General features: G+C 43.3%; 2 protein-coding genes across 13 annotated transcripts in view; one reads left to right on the top strand and one right to left on the bottom strand.

Annotated features, from left to right (window-relative positions):
• Positions 1–3708, top strand: part of FAM13A (family with sequence similarity 13 member A) — a 166750-nt gene extending 163042 nt beyond the window's left edge. For all 10 annotated transcript variants that reach the window (XM_017831702.1, XM_017831706.1, XM_017831705.1 and 7 more), the window contains one exon: positions 3–3708. In XM_017831702.1, coding sequence (XP_017687191.1) covers positions 3–129 — 127 coding nt within the window. In that variant the 3' untranslated portion in view covers positions 130–3708. The remainder of the gene's footprint in view (positions 1–2) is intronic.
• Positions 3709–6999: 3291 nt separating this feature from the next.
• Positions 7000–25730, bottom strand: part of HERC3 (HECT and RLD domain containing E3 ubiquitin protein ligase 3) — a 48565-nt gene continuing 29834 nt past the window's right edge. The window contains exons 13-25 of one of the 3 annotated variants that reach the window (XM_017831700.1): positions 25267–25456; positions 23390–23553; positions 22750–22863; positions 21437–21460; positions 21261–21350; positions 19314–19484; positions 18550–18693; positions 17104–17270; positions 15967–16033; positions 14120–14202; positions 10787–10970; positions 9936–10038; positions 7000–8812 (exon numbers count right to left, since the gene is read on the bottom strand). In XM_017831700.1, the coding sequence (XP_017687189.1) occupies positions 8604–8812; positions 9936–10038; positions 10787–10970; positions 14120–14202; positions 15967–16033; positions 17104–17270; positions 18550–18693; positions 19314–19484; positions 21261–21350; positions 21437–21460; positions 22750–22863; positions 23390–23553; positions 25267–25456 (1710 nt within the window). In that variant the 3' untranslated portion in view covers positions 7000–8603. Of the gene's footprint in view, positions 8813–9935; positions 10039–10786; positions 10971–14119; positions 14203–14369; positions 14460–15966; positions 16034–17103; positions 17271–18549; positions 18694–19313; positions 19485–21260; positions 21351–21436; positions 21461–22230; positions 22378–22749; positions 22864–23389; positions 23554–25266; positions 25457–25730 lie in introns of those variants that run through there. The other 2 variants (XR_001877564.1, XR_001877565.1) reach the window with 2 other exon arrangements.

Below are 25730 nucleotides of genomic sequence, written 5' to 3'. Positions count from 1 at the left end.
AGGAATGTGCAGAAAGAAGACCGCACTCCCATGGCAGAAGAGTACAATGAATACAAGCAGATAAAGGCCAAGCTGAGGCTGCTGGAAGTCCTGATCAGTAAAAGAGATATTAGCTCCAAGATCATGTAAAGGAGGAGATTGTTTTTGCCAATAAACAAAGAGGAGAGAGCACCAAATGGACAAATGCATGAAGTGGATGCAGCGGGAGCTTGACTGGGGAGAGTTAAGGAGCTCCCTGGGAACTTAAGGGCCATTCCTGGAGGTGGGAGAGGGAGGAAAGGTGGATTTCTGTCACTCTCTACACTCACCGTTGACCACTCTTTCTCCAGGCCTGATGCCCAAAATGGAGTTTGCCAGTGTAGGAGATACGACACTGCTCAGTGACTGCACTGAAGGGATCCTTCTGTATTGATTTGCTTACAGATCCTGTAATATTTAGAATATCAAAGCCAGCCGTGCTATTCTTTTTTCCCAGGATTTCATAGCAAGAGGCACAGTAGGATGAATAGTAATGAAATCATCAAATAGCTTCTACCTTAGTTTAACAGACAAGCGCCCTGACTGCTCTCATGTGAACGTCAGGTAGCACCAAGACTGTTCTCTTGTAGCTACAGTAAAGATTTGCTCAGACTTTTGACCTTTTGTTTGGAGTCCAGCATCTTCTGTTGCTCTGGAGAAATGCTCTTAAGAATCTCGTCACCATCACCTAGAGCTGGTATGAGTTGCAGTTTTGCCCAGGTTTGAGTTGGGTTTTCTTCCCACTTTTTTGATGGCCAATTCAACTGAAGTAGAAGGAAGTACCTACATCTGTTTGGGATAGTAAAGAAAATGAGCCATGCAGGAAGGTTCTTGCCAGCTTGTTCCACTTGGAAGGCGATACTGTGACATTATGACTATGATTGGGCAACAGGGAAGAGAAGAGGTTTTAAAAGCTTAAAGTCAGAATCCCTTGGGATTTGGGTAGTTGGTTAAATATCTGGTGTACAGTATCTGGAAGATATCTGGAAGACCCTCCCCATCAGTAGTTCATCATCTGATACAAACATCTGAGTCTAAGCTGAGCAGTCCACATGGGTGTCCCACATACTCACTAACCTAAATTTTGTTCTTTTATGTACCTCACAACCATGTGGGCTGCAGCAGTGACACTGTGATGATGGCAGCAGAGGATGGTCTCTTCCCAGTGTGTAGGAGGTATGGCAGCACAGAGGATACTGCAGGGAACTGAGAGCCCAGAGCCATGTTCTGCCTGTGGAAAGGACCTGTGTCTCGAGTGCAAGTTTTGACAGTTCAGTGTTTTCAAATTTGCTTATGACTTTCAGAAAAGTGTCCTGAGACAACTGATTCAGGTGCTTGTGTCAAACATGCTGCCTGAAGGAGAAAGGCAGCAAGTTGCTGAGGGCTCACAGTTCTGCAGTCCTGAACCACCTGGGCTTGCTCTCCCACTTCAGAGGCTTGAGTGCACTCCTTGGTCTGCCCAAGCCAGGGCTTGACCCTGATGTCCCAGGGAGAGCACATCCATAGTGCTTTAGCTCCCCAGGGGATCCTTGCCAGTGTGCAGAAGCCAAATGGCTGAGATGAAATCAAGTGCCAGTTGTAGCCAGGCCTCATGTACATTGCACCAGAGGAGCCAAGAGGACTCCCAGAATAACTCCTCCCCCTTCCCTCTTTATTACAGGCAAGTAAGCTCACAAATAATTGTATTTGGGTTGTGGTAGTTTCACTTGCCATATGTGCTGTGTTAATTCTTGCCAAAACTGCTGCTGTTTTGGTCTCTTCAGGATCCCATGAACTCTTCAAAAGGCAGCCATCTCCCAGTGGGTTGCACATGCCCATTGCTAGTCCTGATAGGTAAGGCACTGATCTGCATTAGTGAAAGCACTTAGGATGGGAACTTATGGGTTGGTTTGGTTTTTTACTGACTGCAGAATTGCCTGTTTTATATAAAACCAGCAAAGACTGAATTTCATATTTCCCAGTGGTCTGGAGGACTTGTGTGCTGACCTGGAGCTTGGCTTTTCAGAGGTGCTGAGTTCTCATCTCCTGAAAGATGTGGGACTCTGCCTCTGCAAAACTGATCCTTTGGGTGTGTTAACTGGGCTGACAGATGGGCTCAAAAAGTGCTTTTGAAGGTGTTTGACTGGAAGGGAAGCCTGACCAGGGTAAACCCCTGTCCTAACACAGGGCAGCCCAGGAAACCAGAGCTGTGCCTTTGTCCTTCAGCCTGTTCGTGCAGGCTCTTCCTCTCACAGCACTCCCTAGTTATTTTAGGTAAGGCAGCTGAGCCAAACTGGCTGCAGTGTCACTCTGCTAGTAAAAGTGTGGGATGAGAAAGGATGTTGAGTTACCAAAAGGTGCTTAGCACAGGCTCGTTTTTGTATTGTTCAGGCCCAGTTCAACAAAACAAAAACCTGGATGGTGAGCATGTACCTCAAGCTGGTCTGTTTTGGGATTTTGCTGAATTACAATGGACTAAAGCTTGAGTGCTTTGCTGAATCTGGGCCTCGACACCTTTAAATGGACAAGAGAAGCAATTTCTGCCCTTTTTCATAATCATGCATTTTTTCAGTGGGCCAAGGCTTCCCAGGAGTATGTTTTCTCTGCTTATTTTTAAAAGCCTGTTTGCACTGTGTACTGATAAATTATCTGTTTTGCTGGGTTTTGCCCCTGACAAATCTTGATAAATGATATGTAGGGAACAGTCCATTTTATTTTTAAACTGATGAGATTGTAGCATTTTCTGATGCTTAGTTACTGCTGTTTACATGGTATATTGCTAGAATTTCAGATAGTTTCTATGAAATGTAAGTACAGTTATGCACTTTAGAGAGTTTATATTTTTGGACTTTGAAAACTAAAAGTAACAAAACCTGTTATCTGAGATTGTACATTAAAAGAAAAACCCACACCTAGCCAGTTTCTCCTTTTAAACTGTTCAGGTCTTTCTCCATGGCAAAAAGAAAGTAAAACTTCATCTGCCTAGTTGTGAACTGCTAGAAAAGACTGTTGTAGAGAAGCGAATTTTAAAATTCCAGTCCTGGAAAGATGTGTACAAATGCTGAACTTAGTCCTGGGTTTGCAGATGCTGTGACTCCCCTCTCCCAGGCCTGCACAAGGAGGAGGGCTCCTGAGCACTAAAACATTCTCTTTGTATCTCCCACAAATGATTTGACTTCCCACTAACCACAAATAGCCAGGAGTTACGTTTGCCCTGCCACACTAAGTCAATCCAAGCAACAACTGTGTGTTTTGTTTGATAATTTGTCTGTGCCAACGTCAATGACTATTGACTGGAGAATATTAAATACAAGACTGTGCTTTTTAAAAGGTGTGAAGTACTGTACAAAAATGTACTTAATGTGATATAAATAAGCTGTTTAGTATAAGACAACCTGTTTTCATGTTGCTAGAACAAACTGTCTGCTGTAGATGGCAGTACGGTCTGTTGGGCTTCCCGTCCACCGGGGCCATTTCAGACGTGTGTATATTACCACATTGTGGTATAATAAATCATTGTGGTTTATGTAAATGATGGCCATGAATGGGTTGTGGACAAAATAAGATTGCAAGAGTTAAAGATAGAGGAAAAACTTGTCATTCTTACAAGTTGCATTTGGTTTTATTCCGTTTACTCCTGAGTAAACAGTTTGAATAATGGATGTTTATGTTAAAGGCAGTGAAATTAAAGCATCTTATCTTTTAATCATTCTTCTGACACATGGGTTGTTATTCCTGGTGCAAATTTCAGAGGGACGTTCTTCTGCCAGACATCCTCAAGCCTGAGGAGTCTTCTCGGGAGGACTGTGACAGTGCCTGGAGGTGAAGCTCTCCCTGTTCATAGAGCTGTGCCAGCCACTGGCCCAGTGCTGGGGTTGAACTGGTGGCCATCAAACAGCAGGGCCATCCCAGGGCTGCTCTGTTCCCCTTGCTTGCTGGCTGGGACAACTAGAAATGCAGCTGCCAGAGGCTGGGAACCTGGCCCGGGCTTTTGCACATGTGAACCAGCTTGGTGCCAGGTGTACACACAGGGCATGGAGTTGTACTTCAAGTTGGTTTCTGTCTCACTTTGGGTTCATTATTTCTATTCCCCATCTCCTGGGGGAGGGATCAAACATCTCCTGGCTGTTGGAATTCAGGTGCAGATTGGTTTCTCTAAGCCAAGCATAGGAGGGGACTTTGTTCATGTGCAGATAGGGAAGTCAGTTTTGCATCTGAAAACTGTAGCAAGAGGTGCATTCTCTGACCCGCTAGTGAGGGATAACTTAGTGGAAATGGTGGCTCACTGCCTTCCTATCTCTGGACGCTTCCATATTCCTGAAGGGCAAAAAGAACCTTATCCTAGGGACTGCACTTAGAGAGTGCTGATTCCAGCAATCTCCCCTGCATGTGTTATGAAAAGTGTGGTTGGCACCAGGAGCATCAGCAGAGCCAGGACTGTGTGCCTGGTGTTGTGCACAGGGAAGGGAGGGGAAGTGACAGCAGTCATCTACCCTTGGGATACAGCCCAGTGGTTCTGGTAATCTAGTTCTGTAGGGGATTTCTCTTGCAAACGTTTAAACAATGCCTTAAACAATTGTTTTCCAGCCATAAAATGATAAATTGACAGTGCCATTACTGGAAAAGCTCAGGAGCTTATTCTTTGTAGGTGCAGAGGGTGAAAGCCTGGTCCTGCTGAAAGCAATTGGTTTTGCAAAAGTGTTCAAATGCACTTCAGCATTTATTTTTTTTTTTAAAGTAGTAATGAAGTAACCCCAACCTCAGCTGGCTGAGATGAACTCCTCCTCTTCCTTGCCACTTTGTGGGGAAAAGCCAAACTGGACTGAACTTGTTACAGGTCGAGTCAAAATTAAATTCTGCACTGATGTCAATACTGGGAAAGTACAAATTAACCCACAGGTGGTAAAAGGGGCGACTAAGTGGGGCAGAGAGGGTCTGGTGCAGTGTAATTAATTTTGCTAATGTAGCCTGCGATGGATACATCAGATGGACAACACGCACAGATGCAAAATGAGAGCAGGCCATGCTGATGGCTGAGCAGGAGTTCCTGGGCTCTTCCTTCTCCTTCCAGGGGTCACTAAGGTTTTGTTGCCTTTGACCATCACGGCGTGTGGCGTTGAAGGCCCTTTGCTTGGGGTGTGAGACACATAAATTGTCTCCGAGAGTCCAGCTCACCTCCACCCACTGCGTGTCTTGGTGCTCCACATGTACAAGATTAATGGAAAACTTGAGAAAGGCTCTTGCCCTTGGAGATGGGTATGGATGGACATTTCCAGCTATTGGAGAGGGCAGTCAAATCTAACCAACCTGTATGGTCACTCTCAGTACAGCGTTGCACACTTGCTGGACCTTGCATGGTCAAGTGATCCTGTACCTCCCTTCGGACACCTGCATGCAGTGAACCATCTCCTAGCATATGGATATGTACATACATCAAACCAGATACAGTTATGCAAACAACTTGATGTACAGCAAATATTGTGGTTGGCTGGAGTGCAGAAGCCAGTACTAGGGTGGGCTCTGGGCGCCTGACTGAAAAAAAATTGTTAATAATCACTTTTTTCAGACTGCATTTCTCACGCAGCCAGTACATTCTACAGCTAATGACAGCTTAGCAACTCTGGGCTTGATTTATATAAGTTTAAATTGAATTTTTGGTGTCTTTTTTAACATAAATTAATTGAAAACCCTTATGTGTATGTTTTGTACTTTGTATAAAACACAAAAATATCACTGTTTTGACTGCAGGTGTTTGGTGACAGTTTTTGTTCCGTGTGGGATGTTGCCATGGATTGGCTCAGTTCAATACAGAAGTGGCTCACACAACAGCCCTGGCCCCTGCTGCCTCCTCCTCCTCCTCCTCAGCTGAACATGGCTGACGTTTAATACTGGAAAAGAAATGTGTGTGTGATGTATAAATATGTATATATACACACATTTTGCATATATATATTATGTAAAACATATACTCACCTCTATATTGTAATACAAGTTATCTTCAATAATGCAACACATGCAATACACTGTATACAAAATCTAGGCTCTATAGACACTACTATACAACAGTATCTATCTAGACCTTACTCAGTTATACAATACAGATCCCAGAGTAATGTGCACACACTGTTTTGTGTTTAGAGTATATAGGGGTTATGTGCACTGCTGGCTGAACCCTCAGGCTGCAGCTCCCAGCAGCTGACAAATGGTGCTGAGCACTCCCTCACTGGGCCCTTTCTGGGGTGAGGTGGTGGGGGTTCCCTAAGCAACCAGGGCGATGGGCCTTGGTGCATGAGGGAGTCTCTCAACCCCCAAACTGCATCCTGGCCACACGGACACCCACACTCTCTCCCTTTACAAGTGTCTGGTGGTGCAGCTCCTCTGGTATTGCTGCCACAGCTCCTGCACACACAGGCCCGTTGTTAATAATTACTTGCTGTTAATGAATGAAGGAAGCGGTGGGTCTGAGGTAGAGGAGGGGCACAGGGTACTGCAGGGCTGCCATAGGTTCGCTGCCTCCAGCACCCAGCTCAGGCCCCACCACACACCTCAGGGTGCTCAGGTCACAGGAGACATGGGGATGTTGTGCCAAGGGGTCTGCAGGACCAGGCAGGGGAGGACACAAGCTGGAGAAGCCTTGGTGACCTTCACTGCCTTGAGGAAAGGCACAGCTGCACACCCTGCTGCCTGCAAGCCAGGAGGAAAGGAGGAGAAACACAGAGGGATGGAATGACACAGGTTCAGTCTCAATTCCCAGCTCTTCCACAGAGGACTTGCCTGACTTTGTCTGAGACATGACAGGCAGATAAAACCACACCTGCTCTCTCTGTGGAGAGAGCAAAGTGCCTTGGGGCTGGGGCTGCAGCAGCACCAGGTCCAAGGCACAGGAAAGCAGAACCCTCCCTCCACGTGCTCAGAGGTATGGTGAGGCAAGGGGGTGAGGCAGTGCCAAGTGCTTGGAGCAGCCTCTCCTTTACTTCCCAAGACGAGAAGGCAGCCACGCAGTCAGAATTAAACATCAAATTTATTGCATAATACTGTACTATGTACACACACATCGAAAATAAACATTTGATATAATTGTATATTTATCTTAAATGCTGCATTAGAAAGAGGCTGGAGGGCTCTCCATGTAGCCCACAGCTTGTCTTAAAAAAAACAACCTAGAAGCCTCAAACCTTTTGTTACGAGGTGCAAAGTTCAATACTGTCTATTGAACATGGTGCATAAATACTATGTCCTAATAACAAGTCAATGTCAAAACCACCCTAGGCTTAAAATGAGATTTACATCAAGACCTGAAAAACTGGGGGGGTGGAGGGGAAGGGGAAGGGAAGAATCATTCAAATTTTCTTTAATGGGGTGATGAGACTGGGGGAAAAGATAAAGGCTCTCCAATCACACAGGATGGATTTAGGTAGTGATTTTTCTATATTTCCAGTCTAGTTCATACAGATTGTCCTTCAGGTCCTCCCAGCAAAACAGCTATCAAGTGAAGGGGCTGCTCTCAAACAGCAAAATAAATTAACCCTAGCTGCCAAAATAAAACCAATCTCTGAGAGCTATCACTCAAAAGTGGATCTTGTGCTCCTTTCTTTGACCTGACCAGACTGAAGAGCTTGTAACACCTCATACATTCACACACCCTGGCACACGCACATTCACACACACACACGTGACTCCTCTGGAGAAAGGTGGCAGTGGTAAAAGCAGCCACCTCACCTTGTATTGGAATAACAGGTCTGTTTGGATGGAAAAACAGGGCTCAGCAAAATCCACCCATGTAGTCTGTAGACTTGCCAAAACAAACACACAATACAAGAGAGGCAATTTGAGAAACCCGTTATTACAGGCAGGGTTTGTCCTTCCACAAGCCTGAACACAAACCCCGCTCCAGAGGACTCTGAGGCTTCTTTAAGAAGACATTGCTTGGAAACAAAACACAGGACAAGTGAGGAAAAACAAGCCAATGCCCCTAAACCACCATATTTTCCATGAGACAGCCTGATGCAAAAAGACACAGCATCACTAATGCACTGCTCTGGGGGTCACAAATGACATCCCAGCCCAGTACCATCCACCAAGGACCAAAGGGCAGAGGGGATATTTCCATTCAAAGCAAGCAAGAACCAGCTTGCATTTAAAAAGGGAGGAAAAAAGGGTGAGGGGAAATCACAGCTTTTCAAAGAGGAGATTACTGAGATCCTCAGTTTCCACCATAACCTAAATGCAAGGAAACATCAAAATATTTAAACTGGATTAAAAGCAGAGGTAAGTGTGTGTGTGTATGTGTGTGTGTATAGGGGCAATAAAAGCAAACTACAAGGAATTGCCAGGAGGGCAGTGATGTCAAGTTGGAAGGAGAACAGAAATGCCCACTGAACTGATTTCATTCAGTAGATAAGGAAATTCTAAGCAACAGCCTCGCCTTACTTGAAGCCCCACAAAATGCTGGCAGCATCAGGGTGAGACTGTTTAATCTCTATTATTATTATTATTATTATTTATATTTTCCAAAAATTGTTCAGATCCATTCCCTTACAAAAATAAAACCCAAGCTCATCGTTTTCTGCCTCTGTACCCAAGTGTCTGTGCCTCTCCTGTGCCGGTCAGGCCAAGCTGAACCCCTCATAGTGATCGATGGCTTGCACCAGCCGGGCACTGAGGATCTCCTTGCTGCTGTACTTGGGCAGGTCCAGGAGGTTGTAGCAGGTGTGTGCCACGGGCAGGTACTGCTCCCCACTGGTGGTGGACTGGATGATGATGCGCAGGCTGGACATGCCGTAGATGGGAATGCGATCGCTGCCCGTCAGAAACACTGGGAGAAGCAGAGGGAAGGTTGGACAGTTCAGGCAGGTGACCTCCCACTGAGGGCTGCACCTGAAGGCAAACTTCATCCCCACCTGTGCCATGAGAACCTGCCTGGAGGGGCCAAAGCCCTGACCAAGCTCCGTGCAGGGCACGGCTGGCTCACAGAGCAGGAGAGCAGCGTTGGTGCTGGGTGCACAAATGTGTAAATTGAACAGCCCACAGCACACCCTTCCCTTAAAAGTTCCCTCTCATGCCTGGACAAGTTAAAAGGAGCAAAGCCAAGCTGCCTGATGCCCATGGCAGGGGCACATCCCTGTAGAGAGGGGACCCAGCCACCCTCCCAGGCACACCGCCTTGGATGCCAGGATTGGGGGGGCTCCTCCTTGCTGCTTCCCACCACAGTCACTCTGCCCCCTGAGCGTGACTCTCGTGCACCATCCTATGGTGGTCTGGGGAGGGGACGGGGGGAGATACCCACTAAAGCCTCTGCTGTGTACCAGGAGTCCTGGGACCCTCTCTACAGCTACTGACTTCAGCCTGCACGTTTTGGCTGAGCCACTTTTCCAACTCAAACATGCAGAACAACTAAGCAGACTGATTGTTGCTTTGGAGAAAAAAAAAAAGCCTCACACAAAAACGCTGGCCTTTGTCTTTCCAGCAGTCACAGAATCACAGTGGTTGAGGTTGAAGGGACCTCTGGAGGTCCTCTGGGCCAACCCCTCTGCTCAAGCAGGCCACCTAGAGCCAGTTGCCCAGGACTGTGCCCAGCTTTTGAGTATTTCCAAGGATGGAGATGTCACTATTACTCTCTGAGTAACTGTGCCTGTGTTCTGCACCCCCACAGGGAAGAGGTTCACCTAATGTTAGATAGAACTCACCAGTACCTAGTGAGAGACTGCACTGGATCCTGCTCTGCAGGTATCACACCTAGTGATTCTGAAGATAAAAATTAACAAAAAAGAAGAAAAAAACCCAACACAACAGAGGGGAAAAAGCAGATCTGACTAGCAGATAACTCAGGAGATAGCCATTCATGCTGGATCACCCTCTAGCACTTAATGCAATGAAACTCTGCAGCCACTCCCACCTGAGTCTTCAGGAGACACTCTGCACCACTGCAAGATACTTACAGAGAAATTTCTTCTTCTTTTCCAAGGGAAATGCATGAAAGGTCTCCCAAAACATTCTCACAGTTGGGTGTGTGGCAGTGTAGTCTCCCTTATAGACAGCACTCTATTAAAAATCAAAACATCACATCATTTCAGCTGGCACTAGAAAGCAAAGACTAAGCAGAACCCACACCTCATCTTTTCTAGTATCTGACATCAATCTGACATCAGCTCAGTGCCTGACAGTTTTGAAACAGAACCCAGGATGGGTGCTGGGCAATAGCATAGCTCAAAGACCCAGCAAAGCTTCTCCCAGCAATGTGAGGAAGGCAGACATAAGGCTTCTGCTGTTCAGCTCATTACAGGTGTCACAAGAAATCCTGGAGTGCCTGTTCACAGGCTGAACTCATGAAGAGGATCACGTGTGCTGCACTGCTGAGGCTGAGACAGAGTGAATAACTTGCTCATCCATGAATTTTGAGAGATAACAACTCTTACTTGGTGCCCAGACTCCCCTTTGAACCCTTGGCTGTGCACTTTTTGCCCTTGTGCAACTGAGTTTCACTGTAGGTGAAGACCCTGACTTTGTGTCTTCCCTTCAGTCTCAGGTTTCATCCCTGAAAACAGCAGATGAAGTCCTTCTCCCCATCCTTCCTCACCCTGAATTTCCTCCCTGAGCTTCATCAGTAGCAAGACATCCCAGTAAAAAACTTTTCATGTGAATGACAGCAAGGTGTACAAGGAGCATTTAAAAAAAAAAGACAAGACACCAGGCTTATTACATCTCATGACATAGGCTAATGCCCACCTCGTGCAACTGCACAATCCTGGTACTTGAGAAAAAGAAAAAAAATACAAGAGGGAAGCTTTACCTCCTCCAGTTCCTCCCAGTTGTAGTTACTGTTTCCAACTATCATGGCCCTGAGCTCTGTGGGCTGGAAGAGTTCCAGGACTTTCCCACCACACACTTTCAGGAAGCCAGTAGAAAAGGCCGTGTACCACTCATGGATGGAGAGGTTGAAGATGTAATTTACATAGGCTTCAACAAATTCTTCCCTATTGCATTGAGAGAAAGCAGGCAAAGGAAAGCACTTTTAATTGTATGCCAAAGCAGCAGCACTGCTAAGTTTTCCTATTTCTGCCTGTAATGTGTTTGGCAAACCTGAGTCTCCAACAGGTTCAACCCGCTGCCCTCCTCTCACTGAGTCACTGCAACATGGACGAAGTATTCAGCAGCAATTACCACCATGTGTCAGATTATTCCCCAGCAGCCCAGATTCTGTACTGCCTTGTATCTAGTTGCCCACAAAGTGAGTGACAGCAAGCACTGGGGAAGTGTCAGGAACAGAACCCTCTTCCCTATGGGAGCCATGACCTGCACAGAGGCTGTGTTAAGTAAACAGCAGGATACAGTCACCAAATGAACATATTCACCCTCTGGTCCAGCTCCTGCAACACTCTGTTTAGGAAGTCCAGGAAATAACCTACAGATCTTCTCAGTCCACAGGTGTCCAGGGTTACTCAGCTCAGGGGTCTGTGCCCACCCACTGTGACATCAGCCTGCCAGGCTGCTGTGAGCAAGAGGTCTGCTGGGGAGAGGGAACAGACAGTGCCCAGCAGACTATCACTTCTGAAACCAAGAGCCTAGTGTAGTTAATTTTCAGAGGCAGCTCCTGCTGATTCAGTCCCCAGTAAGTCTCACCAGTGGTTCAGCACTTTCAAAGCCAAAGCTGTAGTCCGGGGGCAGACTGAGGAAATCCTACTCTGAAGTCTGCATCTGAAACTGCCAATTCCCTCCCCAAAGAAAGTTACTAAAAGAAATCACCACCCCTCACTACGGAGCAAGAAAACAGCCTATGAAAGCAGATAAACCTCTTCGTCAGCCTTTGCACTCTGGTTAAATAAACATATGGCTTGTGCATTTGGAGTACGTGGCAAAGAGAATGACTCCTGTCAGAATGACAACCCTGTTTTCTGTCAAGGGTTCCCAAGAACAGCACTAAAGTAAAGACAACATTCTGTAGTCACTGGCAAGAAACTTGTGGCAGTCTCTGGACTTTGTTGGGAGGTTAAACAGCTTCATTCTACTCTCTTGTTCCTATTCTCAAAGCACCAAGATCTGAGTGCAAACAAGAATTTCATTTGTGCAGTGACTTAAAATATTTCCCAATATTAATTTTTTTTAACATCTGAATAGAGCACCAGGCAATGTGGCAAACTGGGACATGAAACCACTGTGTGTGGCAGCATCATTTTTGCCTGATGTTTAAGACCAGCTTCCACCCGCACTCAAAGGACAAGCAGATCAGAGAACAGCATAGAATCCAATACCTCAATCTCTAGCTGAGGACATCAAAACTGAAAGAAATATTTTGGCCTTTTGGTGGAGGAATTCTCAACACATACACTATGCAAGAGTAGCAAGGGATAGGTGAGAAAGTAAAAAAAGATATAAGGAAGCAGACTAACAAAAATGAAAACTTGGAATAAGAAATCCTATAGCAAAGGAGGAGTTATTTTCCAGTGCATTTGTTTTATTGTAATTTTCCCAATAGTCACCTGAGCATTAGGGAAATCCAAGCTGATTAAGCACTTAACTGTTGCTTAATACCTCTCCGGCTGTTACGGTCATGAACTCTTTTTCAAGAACATTTTATGAACTCCAAAGTAGAGAGGGAAAATACAGGCATTTCCTACTTGGCATTTTTCAGTGAAAGCAATCCTGTGCATTCTTCAGTTCCCAACGAACTTTCCTCATATGGGAAGGGCAGTGCCTGGAGACGTGCACACAGCAAACTATTCAGGCTACAGGGACAGCAAATTGGTCCCTGGCCTCTAAATGTAAAGTGGAGGAAGTCATTAAGCACTGTAAGGTAAATTGACAGCCATGTCTAGACTTGGATTTAGAGGTTAGCTTGAGTTCAAAACTCCAGTCAAGATGAAGCAATTGAATTTTGGAATGTTAAGCTGGTGGAGCTACACACTAGCCTTTCTCCTTAAGGATTTTCTTCTCATGTTTCCCATCCTGACTTAATAAACAGTTGCAGAAGCTAACCTGGGTGCTCTTCCCAAACATTTGCTCAGCTAAAATCTTTGTACTGTATGGCATATCCTTTGTACTGTATGGCACACAGTAGAAAAATGGCTGTTTTTCTCTTGAGTGTATGTGCCCAGCCTAAACACCTAAAGGGTACTATCACTGCCATTTTCATCTTTCCTTCACTGTTGCAAGGGTAAATTAAACTCTCCTCTATTTATCTGAAGTCCATCTTCTCCTTGCAGGGAGCCAGAATTACACTGCTTCATCTCCCTGTAGGTTTTGCATGGAGGCAGCTATTTGGCTGTGTCACTGCACCATGCTGGGCAGTCGTAAGGTAGGTAAGGAGGTAACACAGACAAAGCTTCTGTTACAGCAATGGCTTTAGATGGAATCAGAACCCTTTTAAATAATCAGATTAATAGGAAATTACTTCATCTCCAGGCTTCCAGCAAGGTCTTCAGCAATCCTAGCACAAGCCCCTAACCATGTTGCAGAGTAGTCACTGGATCACAACGTTTTGCCAGCAGAGTAAGAATCTGAACAGTGCTTCAAGTAATAATGGCATTTATAGAAATCCCATTACAGGATTATGAGAAGAAAATAGTTCAGCAGCTGGAAAAAAAAAGGGGGAGAAAATGGTAGCTGTGCTAGTAATAACTCTGGGGTGTTCAGTCAAATGGAAAAGAATCCAAGTACAGTATGTCCTAATGGCTGTAATCAGGGATGGTGGTCAGGGTGTACTCAAGGGAAAGTGTTTCCGGCTCCAGAATTAAGAGTATAAACAAGTTTGCCAGATTCAGTTTTGTTGGTCATGTACAGTTCCTGTCTGAGCCATCAGGGATATTAACCTTCAAGGGCCAAAATCATACTGCAATCTCTACTTAAAATGAGAAAACCACCAAGGGTCTACATGAAGGCCTTTTATAGGGAAGATGTTTGTCCAAAAGTGTGTGGGACATTTTCCAAACATGGGTGGAAAGATGATGAAAAGTCGCTTTTTGTTCAAGTGCCACTAGTGCCTGGTACCTTTTGAACAACTGGTCTTAAGAATTTATTTGCAGTGACTACTAATTCTCTCCTGTGTTTCACCTCAGATAAGTTTTCTGCAGCATTGCACCCGACTTCACCACAAGTATGAGTCCATCCCAACGTACCCTTCGCTTACCTATTTTCCTTCTGCACTATAATTTTATCTCCATCTTCAATCAGGTTCTTCTGCTCTGTCACACCATAGCTTTCCCTGCAGATCTATACAAAACCAGGAAATCAATTTTACCAGAAGTACTTTCCAGGGCACATGCCTACAGTAAGATACAGAGTTCTCTTTCATAGTTGATGACTGGCATATAAAGGGTGGGCCAAAGAAAACTGTATATGCAGAAACTTCTTTTCTCTGCTCTGTGTAGCACACCTACCTTCCATCACTTATATTTGCTGTAGGACTGCTATTAAGTCTAAATGTGGACTCAGAAAGGAAGTAAAAATTATTCTTTTAGATATACTTCCTGTGAAAAAAAAAACCACAAGAGATTGATAACTAAAAACCTGATTTTTAGCTAAGCCCACAAGCTCTGGCAATAAAAAGGACTCCCTTTTTATAACAGAAACTCAGTAGCTTAATTCATTTGCTCTCACTGGAATATGACATGACCACAGACATCTTCCTGCTTTTGCCTCACCTAAGATGGCATCAGTACAAACCTATATTTTGTACATTAGCTGGTTACCCAAAAAAATTGAAAAAGGGTCAATTTTCAAGTTGCCATTCACAAAAGAGCTTCTGATTTTGACATGTAAGATGAATTATTAATGTCAAGGTTTGGGACATCAGTTATTTATTCATGTCAAAGTTTTAGCAGATATATCTGTATGTCTTTATATACTATGTAATATACAATGTAAGAAAGAAAGAATGCCCTTTTGTGTGAAAAAGAAAATGGAGAAAAGTCTCTTGTTGCTTCAAAGGTATCCTTTTTTACACAGTTTGCATTATCATCACTATGGCTTCATTACCTCATCCCAAATTATAGCTCTGTTTTGCAGGAGACACAGTCAGATGCAGGTCTGACTCACTCCAGAGATAAGTCTGATCTAAGAGAGTTTATGTGCTCTCATTCATGAAACAAGGAAATGGACACCCCTCTCCTAGCTCAGCAAGGTTCTTCACAGTGACTAGCAGTTTCTTGTACCTTGTTTTTACCCCAGGGCAGGTCCCAGACAAAGAGTCAAAAACCCCAATCAAGCTGATGAACCCATCACTCACAACCTGTTAGAGCATTAGAACTTTGAAGCAAAGACATTGAAACATGGAAGGCTTTACTCTGCTCAAGTCAGCAGAGAACACAGCTAGAGAACAACAATGTCATTTCTCTTTGTATGCTCTAAATGTCTGCACGTGTTGAGGGCCGTATCTGATATTATAAAGTTTATCAATATTGAACTCTTAATTTCAGGGAATCTCTACTGTGTAACAGAAACTATTGCATCTAGGTTATTAGCTATTAAAAAAAAGTCCTTTTACTGCTGCAGTACACAGGAAAGCTGACTACCTCAGCAAGTCTCCTAGCAACAGCCTCCAGCATTTTGTTCCTAAGAAAGTCTGGCCAAGTACACACACTACAAACTTTCAAGTTTAAAAAAAAATATTAATATTAGGACAGCAAGGGAAATTCTAAACTGTGTTAGCATTTCAAGAATTGACCCAGTGATGTCAAAACCTAACTTCTATTTTCAAGAAGGATTTTGGAATTCCCTCTCACTATCTAGCATGAGAAGTTAGCTACTGGCATTTAAGGCATGTCACAGTGACAACACAGTTATTTTGAAAACCACTCTGCTTAATCTACTTACTAGCTCAGTTTTCAGGACCACATAAAAAAGAACAAGGGGGGGCTGGCAGCAAAGAACATTTTAACATTAACATGGGGTATGTGCTACAGGCGAGTACATGAACAAATAGACAGGTTTCAACTGCACCATAATCACAGAAATGATATATTAAATGTATCTTACTGTAAAATTCAAACAGAATGTCTCTTCCACATCTTCCCCAGGGTAATCTAAAAGTTGCTGAAGACTCCTACATAACAGGTAGGGAAAGAAATGAGAAAAAAAATCAGGTATTTAAAAAGCCATACATCTAACAGGGAAAACAAATTCAGCAGAAGTAAACAGCATCATACATCTGGTTAACAGGATTGCGAGAGAGAATCTGAGTCACCCCAAATGGTAAGAAAGAAATATACCTCAAATAAAGAGATGTTTTGTAGGAAGCAGGATAAATGTCAATCCATTGAAATTATCAATACAGTCCATGCCTACTTAGTACATGGATCACCTTTAACTGGATTATGTTTCTAGTTCTTAAGTTCTAGTTCTGTTATCACCACACAAAGGTCTGAAGGAGTGGAGGAAGAGAGAGTGGTGGATTATATCTGTATCCTCATCACGTAAAAAATACTCTCCTGCCACTCAAAATCCTGCTGCTGTCTTCCCTGGCATTTTATCTCATTAATGTAAATACAGCTGTTCTTTGGTGCAAACAAATCAGATGGAAACTCAGAAGAAAAAAACTAAGATAGCAGTCAGACAGTGGGATCTTGACTTCTCAGTGTCAGAGGGAACCAATATCCCCATGCAATTAGACAGAAAGATTTAATACACCATTTAGAAAAAGTAATTTTTTCACTCTATTCAACTTCTTCCTGGCATGGGAGCAGGTCACAGCTACACTGGCTCAGGGATGGGACAATTCACAACATCACATACAGTTCCCACCCGGGGCTACATCAAGAGACACACAGCAGATCTAACTCGAGCCTGGCCTGAGGGAAAGGTTGAGGCTGTGATCTGGGATCATGCATGCAACCACCCCTGTTCTCAAAGGGGTGTGCTAGGTATCTTTTGGCTATGCTGATACCCAGTTTCAGGGGGTCAGGAGGGTGGGAGACTAAGCAGATGGATCCAATAGCCTGTGGGAGAGAAGTCTTACATGAAATTCACCACCAGCTCATGTATTTTGCTATGATCACAGTCACTCAGAAGGATCAGGAGATGTTTTATTGATCAGCTTTTACCTAGTTTGGCATTTCTTGTTCTCAGCTGGATGGTCTCCCTTCCCAGAAAAGCTGCAAATTTTGTTTTTCATACCTTCCTTCCGTAGGGGATAGCTCCTTCAAATCCTCTAGGCAGGGCTTCACGTTCAAGAGTTTTTTGTACAGAGCCAGGGGAAAGTGAAGGTCTACCACTGTGAAATTGTATATTGCAAGACCACATATGATGCCAATCAAGTGAAACCAGTTGTGTTCAACAAAACACTGCAAAACCACACAGAGAAATCCTGATGAGACACACTGGTGCAATGCACAGTACTCTTTCCTCCATGCACTAAGATGACAGCCTTTGCTTTTCCAGCTGGGACAAAATCAGAGATCTCCCACCAGGTCCCGGTGCTGTGAATTCCTTGCTGGAGTGTGGCACAGAAATAAAGATTCAGAAACCATGTTCAAATACTTTTGTAAGCCATGGTTAGCTGTGGAAACAGCAACAGCAACTTTCCATCTTATCTGCCTTTTATTTCCTTTTTACCTACCTCTGCATTTAGACATTGACAACAATTCCTTCCCTACCACCCACACTATTTGCAATTAAAAGCTTTTCCATAACCAGTGCCACCCAGGCAAATATACTAGCACAAGTGTTGGCATATTGACCTTCATTTCTTCACATATTTACTCTCACACTGTTATGTCAGTCACAGACTGGCTGCCTATGTTTGTTAAATGTTCCAAGTATGTGACTCATTTTCAGTGCTTGCACTGTCACTATTCTTGGTGTCAAAAGACTTGTTTTGTAGCACTAACATGAGGAGTGGTTGCTCTATAACATTGTTTACAAGTTACAAAAGGTACCATGTAATTTCCTTCCTTGTAAAATATAAATAATAAATTAAAAAGAACCCCACCAGGGCAGCTACAACTTAGGGGAAGACTGACAACACCATTTTCCATCTTGCTACCGAGGAAGGTGAAGAAAAGGACATAAACTACCATCTCCAGCATAATGCTATCTGACACATACAGATCTTGCACTCCAAACTTTCCCAAAACCAACCACCTTCCACTAGAAACCATGTGTTTTGCTGTTTAAGAGCTTCCTCACATAAAGCCTTAACAAATTTAGATCCTGAAGGCGATAGTGATGCATGACTAAGTGGATTGGTTGCAATTATGTGAACAGCAAGGGAGGCACAGAATTCTAATGCCATTACCACCTAAACCTCTCGTTCTGTACAACAGCACATGACAGTCACATTCAAGATAACAAGAGTTCTATTAACTGTCATCTGACCCTTAATACAAGTTTTATTATGGGATAAGAATAAAGAGAAAGAGCCAACTCCTTAATAGGCACAACCGTTGCCATTCTACTAAAATTAATGGACCTATCTACACTAACTTAAAATAGAGTTCACATTGTATCATGGGTGGAATACAAGAGGAAGATAATTTCTTTCCCATAGTTTTCCTCTAACTTCCTTGTCATTTAAATGCAGCATATTATTTCAACCTGCATGTACAGAGGGCAAAGGCTTACCGTGTCTGAGAACCACAGTAGGTTTGACTCTGGGTAGTAAGTGAACATGCCATAGATAGGGTTGAGGAGTTCTTTTAAAAGCAGGAGGAAAAATTCCTTTGTCACTCCCCCAGCATCAACAGCTTCCTCACCATCAAAGATGACCTGTAGAAAAAGCAGGTCAGCAACAGGGATGCCGAGCTGAAACTGAGTGAATGGCTAATTGGAAGCCATGCAAAGCAATTTGTCCAAAGTGCCCAAATGCACTGCAACCTATGAGCTCGTTTCAGTGCTCTGCTTGCAGGGACAGAAAGGCAACAGCGGGTGGCAAATCAGATATTTTGAAAGTATTTAACTCCTGGTGCAAATCATAAATAACCACCTGTTGTACCAATAACCAAAGCAGCAACATGATAGCAGCTACTGAACACTGTAGCAATCTCTCAGAGACAAAACATGTCCTACTGGAAATAGCCTGTAGAAGGGCAAAACAGACACTGAATAATATCATAGAAATGTTTCCTCCCCTGCCCCTTGTACACTAGACATACTGAGAGAAAAGAGTAAACCCTCTGCTTGCAACCTTGTAAGCTGCCTCCTGCCAAGACACCCCAGGAGTCAGAAAAGAGAAACACTCAACCTTTGCCTTGATTAGATCAAGTGTTCCTGTGTGCTCTACCTACGCAGAAGCTACTGTACACTGGTGAAGTGGTAATGTGAATGGTTGAAAGGCTGCAGAAATGTTTCCTGGGTGAGAGAGTGCTAAAGATACGGAGAAAACTTACTTTAAGAGGCTTTTTCAAATCAATGTCTGAATGGATGCTCAATTCCCTTAGAGCATCACCAACTAAGTTACTCCTGCGAACATGAAGTACCAGGAAAGGGCTTCTGGCCAGCAGAGGCTCCAGTGTGAGAAGCATAAAGACATTCTGCAAATTTGCACCATTTATTGCAACCTGTAAATAAAAGAGAGGTGAAAACCAGCCACTGCTCAACTTCTTTCTTCCTGTGAAAGGAAAACAGTTAACAAATATGCCTGGTGTTCCTTTCTGCGTTACACTTTCATTTTGTTTTCCCCAGGGTTCAAGAATCACATGCTCACTCTGCACAAGTGTGAGTGCCTGTATGCCTACAGGTATTTCCCACGCCATTTCCCATACCAACACGTTTTGTGTTTTGAGTCCACTGATCAATTCACCAAGTTTGAGCAACAAAGAGATCAAATTCCTGAATGTTTTTTTTTACACTAGGCAGGTCGGTGGTAAGAAGATTTATTTATGCTCTTATTGAGTCCAGAAACTAAGTGTGAACATACCCTGAGAAGAGGCAGAGAGCCCAAGAGGGAAAGCAGTGCTACAAATACACCAAGCAAGGAGACAGTTGACAACTGCATCTGGCAAGGCACCAGGGAACCCACCACATACAATTCAAAGCCCTCATCCACGTGGATTTTCTGGAGTTGGGCAAGGCAAAAAGTCCAGTCAAAGCTCTGGCCACATATAGCATACTTTTTTTCATGCACTGTCCATACTAAATGCCAACTTCACATTTGAAAATTCAGCTTCAAAGTCAGTTAAACCTGAGAGAGAAGTCCACCGGTAACTAGGCTTCCTCCATTCCAGCACTCACAGAACTACTGGTTTCTCTGACCCTATGTGGTTGCCTTCCTTAAGATCCTACCTCTGGGGGCAGCAAAACCTTTACCAGTCTGCTCTTCTGCCAAGATAAGGTTGATACCCTCCTCTCAGCAATGCACTGCTCACAAACTGGGCAGCTGAAAACATATGCAGAAGGGTGACAAAATGAAAGCAGGAGAAGGTGCCTGTAGCGTCCGAGCATAGGCCAAGCCTCTTCAACCTTGCTGCAGGCTATGTGCCCAAGCAGCCACAGAAGAGCTAAGAAATCGGTATCACCTGGAACCAGCACCATGGCCACAAGTAACTGTGATGAGGTTTCCACCCTGAAGGAATCTGACAACCAAGGACCTCAGCAAACTCATTTCACAAAGGATGGAACTAGTCCCAGACCCAGCTGCAGTGAAGGAAGGGTCAGTGCCCAGTGCTTTGCCTCTCTCAGGAGGGCCCTGCGTGAGCAGTGCCTGGTGCTGGGACATTTACACTGGAACAGAGGCCAGTTGCCCTTGTCACAGCCTGGCTGTGAGCTGGCTTGGCTGCCACCTACAGGGTAAGGGTGCTGGAGCTGAACACCTCCTGTCAACAGGTCTGCGCCCTTCATGGCAAACAGGTGGGCTGCTGACAACAGCTCCTGCTTGCAACCACAAACAGCATCAGCAGCTGGTCTTCAACACTCACTTCATTGTTAGAAGTAACAACCACTCCTGCATTAGGCAGAAACTTGAAAAAGTGTCCACTTACCAGAAAGTTTGTCTAATTCTCCAGTCTTACAGCTCCTCTAATAGAGACCTCACCTTATTTCTTATCCTTGGACTATCATAAATACAAAATTACTCCTTCCCTCTACGGTTTAAATTTCCATCACATGCACATCTGGCAGTTCTGATGTTGCCAAACATTTTGAAGTGAAAAGACACCAAGCACTGCCTTTGCAACATCCAGGGCAAAGAGGTTTTCCAGCTACTATGCTCTCCTGTACCATGGAAACAATAACGTGATGCACACACCAACTCCCACCTGACACCCTTTCCAGGCAGGCACCATTGCAAAAGGCAGAGAAAGAAATGTGGCAGGAAAATTGGGAGAGAGAATGATTACCTGCATCTGTAGTTCTGCATCTGTCTGTAACATCTTGGTCTTAGCCTGAGCATCAAAGATGAAAGGATAAGAGCAGAGAGTCACAGCATCCTGCAAGAAAGGCAGGCAGATTAGTTCCTATCTACAGCTTTCAGAACACTTCTCTAAATAAGAGTAATGAAAAACAATTTTCTTACCTGCATGATAGATGGCCTTACTTTCTGTGAAAGAAAAAGAGAGAGATGAAAATCTTTCACTCCTTCAATTTTTGTTTCTTGTATTTTTTTGATGGATTCATTCAAAGGTGACCCAAAGTAAATTTTTCTCCTCTTGGACCAACAACCCATTTTTTTTCCTCTTAAAGAAAAGCATGGGAACTTTGTCTCGAGAAAATACACAAGTCTAATACAACGCATGAATATCAAACATTACTAAGAGGACTAACTGGCATAGAAGCCTATGTTAGCCTATTATAGGTGAAACTTACTCTTAGAAGGAAAACCAAAAAAACTACCCCCAAGGCAGAGACATGCCTTATGAAACAATAGGAGACACCATAAGGTCAACAACATGGCAATACAAGAACACCCCTGCAATGCAAGTTACTCATCATTAGCCACATCGACACATCTTTAACTCCTTTTAACTACCATTTACATAAATTCGAATCAGTATTTTATTGTTCTGCTCACTAAAAGTAAGCACACAGCAGCACTACTCAAATGATGGAAAGCAGGGGGTGAGAGGGACAGCACACACAACATTTAGAAAGTCCATAAAAACTCACACAAAAATTATCGCTACAGTCAGGTTTTAGTCTTGCAGCATCTCTGGGCAGTTTTTTGGTGGGTTTTTTCACACTTGGAATTCCTTTCCTTGCTATAATAAATAATCTCACCGGGTTCCCACATAGCATATTCAAGCCCTTTGTTTAGTTATCTCCTTTCTTACAGATGGGAAAGTGAGACATAAAAGAGGTGAAGGGTCTTACCCAAGATCACCCAGCAGGTTACTGGAAGAGCCAGGAATAGAACCCACATCTCTTGAGGCTTGGTTCAGTCCCCTAGCCAGAACGCCACTGCCTCCTCTTACAGAGCAACATTTTAAGATCACTGGCTACATTATTCACAATACCTGCCTAAACAGCAGAAGTAAAGGGTAAAAATTATAATTTTAGAATACAGGACTTGGCTCCTGAGGTCTCGATAACATTAAAAGGATCCAGTGACTGAATTAATCCCCTTGTGCAAGGAATAAATGAAATTCACATGAATAATCACAGAGACTGTTGCAAGCGTTATTAAATAGTGTTAAGCTCCAGCTCTTCTGACAGCCTTATTTTTAAGTCAATTTTGTCAAGCCACCGAGTACTCAAATCTGAGAGATTTAATGTACCAATGCCCCTATACTGAATAGATTACACTCTCATTAAGGATATAGAAAATACAGATCTACAACCAGAGGCACAAACATGGACAGCTATTTCATGACTATACATGAAACCTCTTACCATTCCAGCCTGATGCAAGAACCACATGAGATAATCCTCCTGAATGTCCACCAAGCTGGAAATCTCAGGGATATAAAACTTATCATATTCCACATGTTTAACCTTCTGATTTACCTAGTGAAGAAAGCAGATGGTTTTTAACATATGGACATATTCACCACTTCTCTCAGAACATGCAGATTTGCTTTCATAAAATCAATTATAGCAGATTGCAAAGAAAGGACAGAGAAAGTCTTGCAAAAACACATGGTCTCTTATATTTTAGTACAAACCAAGAAGAATCAAGGTAAACCTCTTTCTGACTTATTTTAGCTCCCTCTCCTCCTCACACAGACTACCCAGCAACAACACAGTGGTAGCAGAGACCATCAAGAGACAGGTATTTGTGATGCCATAGTGCACACAGTCTAGTGGCTCAGCAGCAGCACTCTTTATATTTCTAGTGTTTGAGACAGGCCTAAGCAACCTTCAAGCACCTCAGATTAAGGAAAACCACTAATATCTTTCCTAAGTGGTATCTTGGTGGACAGTGACACAGCTTACAAGTCAGAGCCCATGACCACTGTTACCCTGACAACTGGCAAAGGGCAGACAAGACTGAATCATCTTGAGCCAACACATGCCCAGGCTTTCCCCTTACCTTGTGGAGTTTCTCCAGGAGTCTGAGAGCAGCTGTAATGTAGCTGCTGAACAGGACTGGAATCAACAGCGTCTTCCTTCCACTGAGGAGGTAAACCACTGCACCTTTATACAGGTCCACTAGCCTGAGGAAATATCTTGGGCACACTTGAGACCACCAGTTATCTGGAAAGCAGAGGACATCAATATAAACCTGAATTAAAGGCCAGAGTAACCCCTAAATAAGAGGTTACAGCTGAAAATAGGGGAATACACCTGAAGACTCTTTCAAAAAACTTCCTTATTTCTGCCCTAGCTGTAGCAGCAGGAAAGTGAGGCAGATTCATCTAGATACCAGAAACTGAAAAGCTCTTCCCTTTCCACTCTCATACAACCACCCTTGTCATTACCAAGCCCAATCCCTGATCAGTGCAAGAGTCTGAATTTGAGGGTTTTCACCCCTTAATTCAAGTATCTGGTATTCAAGATACCGTGATCTGGTGGGCAAACAGTTGTCTCTCAGAAGTGATAAGAGTTGCCTGGGCAATTCTCTGCAGTACCACATACTTTTCTAGCAGATGTTAGAGTGTGTCTCCTGGCACATCTGCACTAAAGGTCTAACCTTCTCTAGAGAGGCTGATTTCTTTCTTGCCAAGGATAGGTAACTCTTGACTCTCCTCTGAAGGGACCCTGACTATCAGCTTCTTTGCTAGAACCAATCCACCTGCAAAGTAGAAGCTGGAGTCCAGGACACCATCATGTCAACTGTTAGAAACAAACACCAGTTTATCCTCTCAAGTGTCAACACAACAATAGATTCTGACAGGTAAAATACTAGAGTCCTCTACATTTCTGTAAGCTAAACATCACAGAGGACTACTCTGGGTAGAGGAGGAAACTTGGATTCAAAGCCTCCTTGAATTAAAAAACAAGAAAAATAAAAGAAAAATATCACTAAACCTCAAAATAACTTTACTGGAGTGATGCTTCTGGAGGTCTGAATGCATCACAAGTATTTTACATGACGAGATTTAGTACAAGACAGCCTTAAGAAACAGAGTAAGCTAACAGGAACAGTAATAGCTCAACAAACATAAGTCATGATCATTAAGCATCATATGTTCTGTTTGGTTCAAAATAAGCTCAGGAAAAAATATGAGAAAATGAAAGACTCAGAAGTGGAAGAAGAGTTTACTGTTCAGCTTGATCACAGACCATCAACACACCAAGATGTGTATCCCACATCTTATAAAGGACAAAATAACTTAATGCTATATTTAGTATATTCTTTTATTTACCATATACAGAAAGAATATTCTAAAGTGAACAATATCTGATTAAATTTAAGAAAATAAGATCATTTAATCTTCATGATACATAAAAATCTATATTCCCACAGAGGCATGCAAACTTATCTAGAATTGAGCCTCTGAATACAGGTGAACTAGAGAAGGTAAATTAGATTAACCCCCCTATTAAGTGTTCTTTGAAACAATATTTTACTTCTAAATTAAAACAATTCCTAAACTTGAATTTTTTTCTCATTTATCATCCACACCACCATAAATTTTATATGCTTGACATTATTGTAACTAACTTCCCATCTCTAAACTGCATGACACATTCTTAATTTCTTCAGAGTTCATGTTTAAAATTCAAATTCTAATTCTCTTACATGGGAACAGAGGTTTCTGGAGGGAGGATTCCTAGAGTTGTTTTGTTTCCCAGATGCTTTTTAGAGGAGACTACTTCATAACAACACTTATCACAAATTATACCCAACTGCTGCCACTAACAGTAGACCCAACACAAACTGGTGACTGAAAAATCCTAAAGGCAATACTTTGTGTCCCAGTGGGATGCTGAGAGCAACATGGATCCTAAATGACAGATTCTTACCAAGAACTTTGCTGGGGTTGGTATCTAAACGCAGAATAGCCATTGCTAGAGGAAGTGTTAGAGAGATATAATACTTGGAGTCTTGGAAGGGTGGGAATTCAGGGAGAATCAGATAGATCCTCATTGCCTCGACATCTGGTGGTGAGCTGGACAGTTGAGGAATCAAAAAGCTTTCAAAGCTCTTGAGTATCTAGAGGAAAACAAAACAAAACAGATAACTTATTCTGGGTGATAGAGCACCTACAATGTAGATGATGTTTAAGAACTGATGAAATGGTCAAACCCTGTTTTAAAAGTCAAACCCAGAGTGAAAAACCCCAAAGCTATAAATATACCTAAAAGCAGCAAGAGGAACGTATAAGCTTTTATCCCACAGCTCTGCACTTCTAAAAGAAATTCTCTAAGTTAGAATAAATTATGCAACCATAAAGTACTCAACTCCTGATAGATACATAGTAATTATT

The sequence above is a fragment of the Lepidothrix coronata genome, unplaced genomic scaffold (assembly GCF_001604755.1).
Source record: "Lepidothrix coronata isolate B3197 unplaced genomic scaffold, Lepidothrix_coronata-1.0 Scaffold195, whole genome shotgun sequence".
In the NCBI taxonomy this organism is placed as follows: domain Eukaryota; kingdom Metazoa; phylum Chordata; class Aves; order Passeriformes; family Pipridae; genus Lepidothrix; species Lepidothrix coronata.
Note: the sequence above shows the minus strand (reverse complement) of the source record. Positions and strands in the feature narration are given on the sequence as shown.